The sequence below is a fragment of the Hippocampus comes genome, unplaced genomic scaffold (genome assembly GCF_001891065.2).
Source record: "Hippocampus comes isolate QL1 unplaced genomic scaffold, H_comes_QL1_v1.1 scaffold9, whole genome shotgun sequence".
Lineage (NCBI taxonomy): Eukaryota > Metazoa > Chordata > Actinopteri > Syngnathiformes > Syngnathidae > Hippocampus > Hippocampus comes.
Genome location: NW_017805275.1, coordinates 2,521,201 through 2,532,114, shown reverse-complemented (window position 1 = coordinate 2,532,114; position 10,914 = coordinate 2,521,201). Strand labels below are relative to the sequence as shown.

General features: G+C 42.6%; 2 protein-coding genes across 2 annotated transcripts in view; both read left to right on the top strand.

Moving 5' to 3' along the window:
- The window catches only part of LOC109515718 (high-affinity choline transporter 1-like), a 21,482-nt gene extending 15,186 nt beyond the window's left edge, over window positions 1-6,296 (top strand). Inside the window, exons 3-7 of the mRNA XM_019869682.1 lie at window positions 3,160-3,308; window positions 3,371-3,514; window positions 5,053-5,206; window positions 5,281-5,498; window positions 5,577-6,296. Of these exons, the coding sequence (XP_019725241.1) occupies window positions 3,160-3,308; window positions 3,371-3,514; window positions 5,053-5,206; window positions 5,281-5,498; window positions 5,577-6,104 (1,193 nt within the window). The 3' untranslated portion in view covers window positions 6,105-6,296. The remainder of the gene's footprint in view (window positions 1-3,159; window positions 3,309-3,370; window positions 3,515-5,052; window positions 5,207-5,280; window positions 5,499-5,576) is intronic.
- An 842-nt stretch (window positions 6,297-7,138) lies between these two features.
- On the top strand, window positions 7,139-10,903 carry ttc9c (tetratricopeptide repeat domain 9C). The gene is made up of 4 exons (XM_019870035.1): window positions 7,139-7,251; window positions 8,117-8,465; window positions 8,599-8,781; window positions 10,032-10,903. Exons 2-4 carry the CDS (start codon window positions 8,138-8,140, stop codon window positions 10,151-10,153), a joined length of 633 nt encoding a protein of 210 aa, XP_019725594.1. The 5' UTR covers window positions 7,139-7,251; window positions 8,117-8,137; the 3' UTR covers window positions 10,154-10,903.
- Window positions 10,904-10,914: the final 11 nt, after the last annotated feature.

Sequence of the window (10,914 nt, the reverse complement as noted above, 5' to 3'; positions counted from 1 at the left end):
TATATATATATATAAAATATACTTTTTTTTTTTCACTCATGCTGGAAATCATGCTACAGTATTTTATGTGTGCGTTTGGATGAATTGTGAAGTAAATGCTGACAAACTTAAATGCCTGTGCCTGCGTATGTTTTCTCCGGATGCTCTGGTTTCCTCCCACATTCCAAAAACATGCATTGCAAGTTAATGGAGCACTCTAAATTGTCCCTTGGTGTGATTGTGAACGTGGATGGTTATTTGTCTGTGTGCCTTGCGATTAGCTGACAACCACTTCAGGATGTGTTCTTGCCTACTGCCCGAAGACATCTGGGATGTCACCCGTACCCTCGTGAGGATAAGCGGTTAGGAAAAGGCATGGATGGATTAACATTGAATCAATATTCAAAATTGGTGCCAAATTTAGGGCAGTTTAAATTCCAGACAGCAATTGCTGTTGGCCTGCGAAGCTGAACTGCACACTGCTGCAGATAAAGAATTTGCGAAAGATTTCATCTGCCACTGAGCAAGATGAGTGTGAACATCCCAGGCGTTGTGATAATGGCGCTTTTCTATCTGCTGGTTCTTGGTACCGGCATCTGGGCCTCCATGAAGACCGAGTGGATGCATAAGAACAAGCAGGCAAACAGGATGGACATCACACTGCTGGGAAATAGAAGGATCCATCCAGTGGTGGGAGTCTTTACCATGACAGGTAAACATCCTCATCAGTACACCACTTCCTTGCTGACGTTGCAATCTTGTGAGGATGTGATGGCTATCTGCCGCCCATCCATCTGGAGGACCATACAAAGCAGCACAACCTTCATCAGAGAATAAAACTGAAAATGTTTTGCTAAATATATATATTGTTGTAAAATATGGCCGTTTGGATTTTAGTGCAACATGAATGAGAATTTACCAAGGTTTCAGTCGTAAAGGAATGTATCAATGCTACTGCTAAGTTGTTATTCAAAGTTTGGAAAAATCTTTTTTTTTTGTTTTACTTGATATGTGCATCTACCAGTTTCTGTACAAATTACTGTAAGCCTCACTATCAATTTATAACCGGGAGTTGAGTATCTTGTGAGTGTACTTAATTGTTTAGTACAGCTGTTGAACTGTGACACAAGATAACATTTAGTATTAGCCAAGCATGTCGCTACACCGGAACTGGGGACGCTATAGCACTGTCAGAGATTTGTGAAGCCCAATTAAGCCCCTCTCGTACATTAGCTGATATTCTAAAATATATTTATACATTTTCTCAGGTCCCCTATGTATTAGTCAAGCTCCACTCTAGCCCTGAGAGAGAAAAAAAATCCTGGAGTTGTGTCTGGCATTAGCCAAACTTCCCGCAAAACCATTGATTGACTTGAGATGTTCCAACTTTTTTTTTCCTGTCGGAGGAGAAGGAGGGGCCCCTCCTTCAAAACATAAACAAAAACAAAAACAGCCATTGTAATTACTGTGTATGGATGTGTGGGGCCAGCGTTTATGGCATTGAAAAGGTAAAAAAAATTGAAAATGAAATCTAATTGGACTACAAAAAAAAGCTGTGCAGCCAAGGCATGCTCTGAAAATAAGATAATAGACTGTGGAATACAGTTTCTTGTAAGTTGTAAATGGAATTCAGTGCTTCCGACAGTGTTTCGGCCAACAGGGAAGACCTTGAAGGCCCTGACAGCATACCACTGGTGAAGACTGAAAATCTCACATCACTTTAGTTTGAGAGTGTACGTGTTGTGTCCTCCAGCGACGTTCACTGGAGGAGGCTTCATCGTTGGGCTGACTGAGGCAATTTACAATCCAGACTTGGGCCTGGCCTGGGCTGCTCTCATACCAATTTCAGTCAGCGCTTCTTTTCTGATAGGTAAGATCTTCTTCCGTGGCCATTCATTTTCCTCATCAGGAGTGTACATTGGATGTATCGCAAAATCATCTTGTATTCATAATTCTGAAGCATGGAAAGGAGGACGGCTGAATTTTACTTTGTTTTTGTTAGTTTTTTTTGAATGAGACAACAATCAAACTTTTGTGTGCTCTGAAGGGGGAGTTTTCCTCGCCAAGCCAATGAGAGACAGAAAATATGTGACAATGATGGACCCATTTCGTGACAAATATGGAAAGTTAATTAGCGGAGTGTTTTCTGTTCTACTGATGAAGTTGCTCCTGATCCTGCGTCATCAGTAGGTGAGTGAGGTCACAGTATAAAGCACTTAGAGCAGGGGTCCCCAACCGCCGGTCCGCGGACCGGTACCGGTCCGCAGGGCATTTGTTACCGGGCCGCACAGAAAGAACTTTCCTTAATTCCATTTTATTTATTTCGGAATACGAAAGATGTTTTATTTTGAAACATTCCCGGATTCTCCGTTACATCCGTCTGTGTCACACTTGACACACGTCAAGCCACGCTTCTCCGTCACGTGACCGATTACGCTAAAAACAAAACGCAGGAGCTCGCAAAATGAGTAAAAAAACTGCTGGAGATCGCAAATGACGGCGGCCTTAAAAGTACGTTCGAGACAACTGGATTAAAGTTATGGCTGAATACTCTGAGATCGCCACAATAGCGCTGTTGCTATTTCCGACATCCTACCTGTGTGAGGCGCGGGTTTTCTGCAGCAACGGCGACTAAAACAAAATGACGAAGTAGACTGGACATAAACCACACACTTGAGGTGTCATTGTCTCCTATTACCTCGAGATGGAACCGTCTGGTTGCAGAAAATCAAGCTAGGGGGTTTGGTGAGTCGTCATTTTCATGCACTTTGAATTTGCATTGTATCGTATTTTGAAGGCATTAAACATTACCATAGCGATCAGAGTGTTGCGGCCAGATTAGACGCTCCTTGTGTTTATTATTAGATTTCGAAAACACCACAGTTTTCATGCAGCTCATACCATATCATTTTGTTGTATTATTTCTGCCACACCTTAAATGCCGGTCCCTGAAAATATTGTCTGACATAAACCGGTCCGTGGGGCAAAAAAGGTTGGGGACCCCTGTTGTGAGGTACATTTTTACAACACGGTATTCTTCTTTTTTTACAATGCGATAGCTAAATGTCCCAAAATGAAACAAAACAAAAACCAGCTCTGAAAATTCTTCGAGAGTTTATTAGAAAACATACTCTGAACAAGAATACATACTATGCGTGCCTGGTACCTTTGTCATTTTAGGTGCATCGATGAGCGTGGTCCTGGATTTACCGTACGTACATTGTATTTGGATTTCGGCTACAGTCGCCATCATCTACACATTGTTAGGTGGGCTCACTTCTGTAGCCTACACAGATATCATTCAGCTGATCCTCATGTCGATTGGAATGGTGAGTGGCTCATGTCGTTGAATCCTACAAACATTTGTGTTTCATAATCGTACTCTTTGCAGTGGATATGCGTCCCTTTCCTGCTCACGAACCCCTATTCAGATGACATCGCTACGACCGCTTTAAACTTCACCTACCAGGCCCCGTGGGTCAGTTCCATTGACTCGGACAAAATATGGACTTGGATTGATCAAACTTTGTTGTTGGTGAGAGCTCAGAATGTCCAACGTGCATGTTATTTTTGATATTATAGTTGCACCAAGCATACATTTTTGAACTACTATGGCCAAACAGCTTAAAGTTGTTTTCGTCGGACCACAATAGAATGCCCAAACACATGGGACAATGTGTTATATTCTGGTGAAACCAACTTTGTCTCATTTTTTTCTTTTCCAGGAAAAAAGGCATTTGAACAGAAGTGTGTCGACTTGTTATTTCTAATGCATATGAATCCGGATTCCTTTAGAATACATTACAAAAATATCAGTCCAACTTGTAACAGTTCCGGAATGATCCGGAACAGAACTGGACTCTCAAAACGTGGACTCAATCGGGTTTGAACAAAATTTCTTTATTTAAAAATACGCAAGACCGACATGGTACAACAAATGACAGTGGATACAAAAAAAATTAAGAAAAACGAGTCAAACCAGAAAAATCCAGTCCTTAATAAACAATTTGGACGGACTAATGAGACCTGCAGCAAGAGAATTGCCTCTATATTCCCGTCACGCTTCTTGTGATACCTGATAAAGTCGTGAAGTGGGAAGTGCTGAACTGCGGAGAAAATCGCACATTCATAGGGTCAGTGGGGAGGCAATGATTGTACACAATCCTTACTGAATACCTGGCACAGATCATGTAAATTATTTGGGATCTTCTGTCGGCAAATATTCTTATCGTAGAACGGAGGCAGTGTGCAGAACAAAATGAACTCCAATTTACAACGATTGGGCGGTCCCCTGTCATGACCGGGTTGTGGGCCCTGAGCCAGAGTAATCCTAAAACTAATGGTGCTGATAGTGAGCGCATGAACAAGAATTGCCATGTAGCGTCGACATGATTTACGGAAATCTTTAGCGTCAAAGGACCTGTGATTTGCTTTACTTCTGCCAGGAGTCAACCATCGAGATCACAAACCCTCTTGACCTCTCCTAAATTCTCGACCGAACAACCTAAATTGTGCACCAGAGTGGGGTCAATAAAACAATCATCTGCCCCGGAATCCACTAAAGAGTGGATGGAGAGACCTCGGGTAGGGCCGACAAAGATGGTGCGTTACGCGCAGTCGTCAAACCCACTTTCCGCCGCCAGGATGCGAAACGTGATAGAGTAGTCAGCGACAGGCTGAATACCCCGATGATAGTCCAATAACTGACCTGCGGCCTCCTTCCCAAGAACTGCGTGGTGGAACACCCTGCGAAACGCGGCAAGAAAGTCCGGCAGGGAGGACCGAAGTTCAGGACGTGAGTTGCTCAGAGGATGTGGATGAATCTGAAGGTGGTGTAACTCAGGGGCTTCACTGCTCTATGCGAATACAGTACCCAACTCTTCAAACCGGTGAGGCAGGAAGGAGACCGCGTTGCCAGTTGTCCTTGGCTGGAGGGAACCGCCCACCACTCCAGCTGAAACAGAGTTCAAAACAGAGCCGAGTCATGAGACAACTGGCCATTTTGCATTAAATGTACAACATTTTGAGGACATGATGGTAATCAAACGCTTGATAAAAAGGTTTTTATTTTAGATTTTCGGCAATTTGGCCTGTCAAGACTACTACCAGAGAATCCTGTCATCGTCTTCCTCAGCTACAGCTAGGCTGGTCGGCCTCTTTGCAGCTCCCATCGTCATCCTTGTTGCAATCCCATCAATCTTGATTGGAGCGGTTGCAGCATCCACAGGTACAGAAGCAGAAAAGCGTACTGTACTACGAATTAGTGCACATTTTCAGTGTTCCAACTTTGTTTTGCAATAGATTGGAATAAGACGGCGTATGGATCACCATCTCCATTGGAACGTGGGGAGACCAGTCTTATCATGCCCATTGCTTTGCAGCAACTCACCCCAAGTTTCATATCCATTGTTGGTATTTCTGCAACAACTGCTGCTGTGATGTCAACAATTGACTCATTTATGTTATCAGCAGTCTCTCTCTTTGTGTCCAACATTTATAAGAGTATCTTAAGAACGAAGGTAAGAGAGTTTGCCACAGCTTCCTTTAGGGTAAAAATATCAGGTGGATTTCATTGCCCACATCTTACATCTCTGCAGGCATCTGATAGGGAAGTACAGTGGGTGATCCGGATCATGACGCTGGTAATTGGCCTCACAGGCACATCCCTCGTCTTCCTCGAGGCCAGCATTATGTCATTGTGGGTCCTTGGCTCCAGCATCACCTATGTCTTTATGTTCCCTCAACTCATTTGCGTCCTCTTCTTCGACATCTCCAATGGCTACGGTGCCATGGCGGGTCTCTTGGTCAGTGTGGTGCTGCGACTGCTGAGCGGCGAGACGTCTTTAGGGTTACCTGTCACCCTCCATTTCCCAGGATGCACACTTGAAAACGGAGTGTATGTGCAGCATGCACCTGTTAATACTATATGCATGCTGTGCAATTTTATCTCCGCTTTGTTGGTCTCTTACCTGGCTTCCCTGTTGTTCGAAAAAGGTCTGATTCCAGAGAGATTTAATGTGTTGAAGGTGAAAACCCAACAGTCGCCACAGATTCTCATGTTAGCGAGCAGCGATACTGTTGAAAACCACGAGGACGAGATACCTGAAGGTCAGAATGAAAATTAAATCATGTTGTAATGTTAAGTCCTTAATGCCATGTATTTTTCCTGTACTACATTTACCCTCGTGGAGTTGCTGCAAAATGGGAAACGTTTTGTTTTCAATTTGTGAATAAAACTGAACTAAACACTACTTGGGCTAATGCATGGACCTGTTTAACTCCTACACAATTGCACTTGATTATGTTCCCATTCTTGCATAGGAAGGCCGCCCCTCCCGACACACGTATTTGGCACCAGCCTCTGTGTGTGTGTGTGTGTGTGTGTGTGTGTGTGTGTGTGTGTGTGTGTGTGTGTGTGTGTGTGTGTGTGTGTGCGTGTGTGTGTGTGTGTGTGTGTGTGTGTGTGTGTGTGTGTGTGTGTGTGTGTGTGTATGCGTGTAGAGGGTTGGGGGGTATGGATAAATGAACCATATATTGAACTTTTTGGGATTTTTTTTTAAGAGCAATTCTACGTGTGGCACTGACAGGTGTGGAGGATTCTACCGAGTGGTGAAAAAAAGAGTGAATGTGAAGGTTTCTTTTTATTGCTGCTCGAAGAAGAACATTTATATTTGAGACAGCTGCTGTTCCTGATTATTTTATGATGTTTACTTAAGATTAACTTGGAAAAAGGGGAGATGTCACTCAGATAATTCTACACATGGATTATTCTACACATGGTTTCAAAATTCACATTAAGCCTGTCCAAATTTGCCACGGTTTGTGCGGTCCATGGAGGCTTGGAGGAGCCTTTGAAGGCTTTAAAGGCCCCAGCTTTCGAATTGTCTTTCTCGAATATGAAACAAAAAAAAACGGGACAGAAGTGACGTCATGCGGACGAAAAATACGCTTTCCGGAGGATGCAGCCTGCGAATTTGGACAGAGCCTGCATCATGGGATTGCGCCAAATGCTGGTCGCATTACTATGGCAGCGTGGAGCTGCTAATAAAAATATTTTTATTGGCAAATATGTTCGTACCGGCTTGCGAGTCTTTGACCAATCGTATATGCCATTGCTTGTCGGGCCCTTTGCACTCTCCTGTACAGTAGGTGGCGGTATGCACCAATTACATGGAATCCGCCTAAAATCTTAAAAGAAGAAGAAAGGCGAGGACGTGAAGCAGCGTCAATAACAGATTTTCGAAGTAGCTGTCAACTCGCTTTTTATTCAAGGTGAGCCCAGATTCAAATACAGTACTGTATAACTCTTGAAAACACGTACATCAACAAAATTCCTGGTGTTGGTGGGGGGGGGGGGGTAGTTTCGTAAACATTGTGTCTGAGGAGGTGTGTCCGCTGACTAGCATGGGTAGCTGAGTTGTAGTGTTAACGTACACAAGTCCGTTTGTGCTAACCGTGTCTTTCAGTCAAGATTTAGCCCAACCTTATTTGTGATGATATAATGAATTCCATCGACAGTGTCGTTTGACAATGTTTATTTTTGTGGTTGATTGTTTTCAGTGATGTAGAACTGTACTGCTAAACATTAAGAGCTGTTCCTATCTGTCTGACTCTCAAGGAACTATTTGACGCAACCCGAACATGAGACAAGCCGTTGGCATTTTGGCATGTCGCTGTTTGCTTCAAAGACGTATTTGGTAGAAATCCTTGACTTTCGTTTAAAGTCAAGATTTTCTATAGGCACGCATTGCTACATTCAGCTCTCACAAATGTGGGTCATCGATTGCAAATGATTTGTTAATGTGCACACACAAAAGCAAATGATTCCAACTAAATATCATGTTACATCTCAAAAGGTAGTACACACCATTGAAAGTCAAACAAACATGAGTCTATCAGTCATTAAAATTCAGAAAATTGTCCTTGTGTTTAAAAGAGAGTGTACCTATGTTGAACACAACTCATAATTATTGGAGCATCTCTTTAAATAATGTGGAGGTGTTGTTTATATTTGTGTGTATTTATAGTGAACATTAGGCTTGAACCTCTAGTACTTGTTTTGTTGAGCATATGATGTCATATAAATTGGATTTTTTGGAAGTAAAATGGCAACGACCATGCTCATTTTTTTTTTCAGCATACGAGCCCCGAGCCAGAAATGCAGATTGACGGAGGAGAAGAGAGGCCGGCAATGGAGGGAGCAGCGGCAGCAGCTTCTCCTGCTGCTGTTCCCCCTGCTTTAAAGCCAGTTTGGGTTTTGCTGGAAGAAGCCGCGCAAATGAAGACCGAAGGGAACGCTTTCTACCGGGAAAAGAACATCCGTTCCGCTGTTGGCCGTTATCACCGTGCTCTTTTGATTCTTCGAAGCCTCGACTCTAAAGTGCACTCAACTTTAAAAGGATTTGGACCAGAGAGGCCAGCTCTCACATCTGAACAAGAGACATTCTTGAGAAACACACAAGTGGACTGCTTCAACAATTTAGCTGGTATATTAAAACAAGGCAGAGTCCAAGTGTAATTAGAGATTGGAAACACACCCCTAGTATAGTATGTGATAAAATGTGGTCTCAACCAAAAAAGTGAAAGTGTATGTGGACAGACACTGTTTTTCTTTTTCAGCCTGTTTGCTGCAGAGAGAGAGTGTGGACTATTCTCGTGTCCGTGAGTACAGCCTGCGAGTGTTGGAGCAGCGACCAGCTGATTCCAAAGCGCTGTACAGGGTGGGCGTTGCCACACTAGAGCTGGGAGACGCACAGCAAGCCAAGCAGTACCTGACCCAGGCCTGCATGGTGCAGCCTAATGGTAAATTGGTTTGAGGGTCTCCTCCATTTAATTCAGGGATGGGCATCTCAAATGATGGAGGGGGGCCACAATTTTTTATCAGCACTACGAGGGAGACACATCACACTGCTTACTCAGACATGTGACAAAAATGCCTGTTTAAATGTGGACACAATATGTGCATATGCTTTCATTTTTAGTGAACCTATTTTGTGTAAGATCATGTATGTATAAAAGATCCACTCTTCCTCAACAAAAGGTTAGAACCAAACAAAATGACATCCTGTGATTCTAGGGGCTCTTGTGCATACATAATACCATTCCAGATGGCACAGAACTGCAAAAGAGCAAAGCAATGTTTATTAAAGTCCAAGAACTCATTTTGTGTAATTTTTTTTTTTTAACACAAAAATGAACTCTAGCACAGATTTAAATATACTATGTTTGTCCCGCATGCCATTCAATATTCTCAAATGAAGAGGCAGACTCACTCATCACTATTATACAGTACAGTCTGGGGCAGTTCACTCTGCTTCCTAAAGGAGCCACAAAAAATAAAAATAAAGTGTGTCCCCCCTGCATGGCGAGCCTGTAATCATGAAACCGTGACTTGAGTACAAACCCCAGGCTACTGCAGTTAGACGTCAAGCTATGACGTGAGGCATATGAGGCAAACATTAGACAGCATTTCACCATGATATATCAAATTTCTACCCGGTAGTCTCTAATAGAGCCTGAGTGTTACAATGTGATCAAGTGGTGAAAAAGGTTGCACTTCAGAACCGAAACAGTCGAAAATAAAATGAGCTGTAATGTTCATAAATAAATCAAGGGACTAGTGTGGGTTCGCATTGGGCCCGTGAACTGCCTATCCCTGATTTTAATATTACTCTTCTGTAGTTTATTTTTAACTTTGAGGCATTCCCAACAGTACTGAAGTATAAATGACGTGTGGTAAGTCGCTGGTAAATGGACGGCTGTAAAGTGACATGAAAAGTATAACACCTTTCTCAAGTACGATGCACAACTCGGTTATTTCCGCCAACGCGAAAGAAATGCCAGAAACATTCAGGTTGACATGGCAGTAAAGACTTACTCCTGATCACAAGCCGGTATACGGCGCAATTCAAAATGGCTTTGAAGCTTTTAGTTTTGAAAATTATCTACAGATGGCTTCTTTTTAGAGTTGCTATTCCTTTGTACATTTGCAGAGCTCTTCAACTAGTGAATTGTTGAAATCCTGTGCTGACCCTTTTCTTTTTCTGTTTCAGATGTGAACGTCAGGAGGTACCTGCAGAAGGTCGAGGAGAAGCTAAGCCATGAGTTAGTCCAGGAGAAAGCCATGTACCGAGGCATGTTTGCCTCTAGCACAAAGAGTAGTTCTGGAGAATAGAACCAGACTGATGCATCGAGCGAGGTAGTCTCTTAATGATGCCTCATCTGAGCTCAGGGACTTTGTTCAAGCCGGGCGGATGGCAGACCAACGAAAGAACATTCTGAAAAGAAAGCCTGAACCAGTAATGTCTTATTTTTTCTGTGATGAGTGAGGGACAGCAATATTTGTCTACTACCAGTAAAAATTTTGGACATAACAAGTTTCATACTATTGAAACAGCGTTCAAACTTTTCACTGGTAGTAAATGTTAAACATTAAAAAAAGAGGTTTCAGATGGAGAGTTGAGACGAGAAATTGTGTTCCCTAGCAACAAGGAGAGCAGGTCTTGAACTCAGCAGAGCAAACATGTCCACAGAGCTGAGCTGACTCTGAAAGCAAATACGGTCAACTGTTCATTTTCAACCAGATTGTTTTGTTTCGTAAATTCTACAGGGCTATCAACCCAATATGAATCTTGCTGGTTGTATGGGTTTGTATTTATAACACGGGTGATGTTTCGTTGCAGGTTTATTTTATTCATTGAGAAGTTGCACTTAGTCACACGCAACAATTCTTTCAAAATCCTGAGCACATAAAAAAAAAAAAATTGGTTTTGGTCAACATTTGGCCAGTATGATTGTACTTCAGAGGCAGGATTGCCAATTGTAAAAAAAAAAAGAACATCATTCCCCCATTTACTGATCACCAAATTTGTCACAGAGCAGCATGCAGAACAGTGTATACGAATAAATTTGTTTTCATAAGTTACATCATTCAAG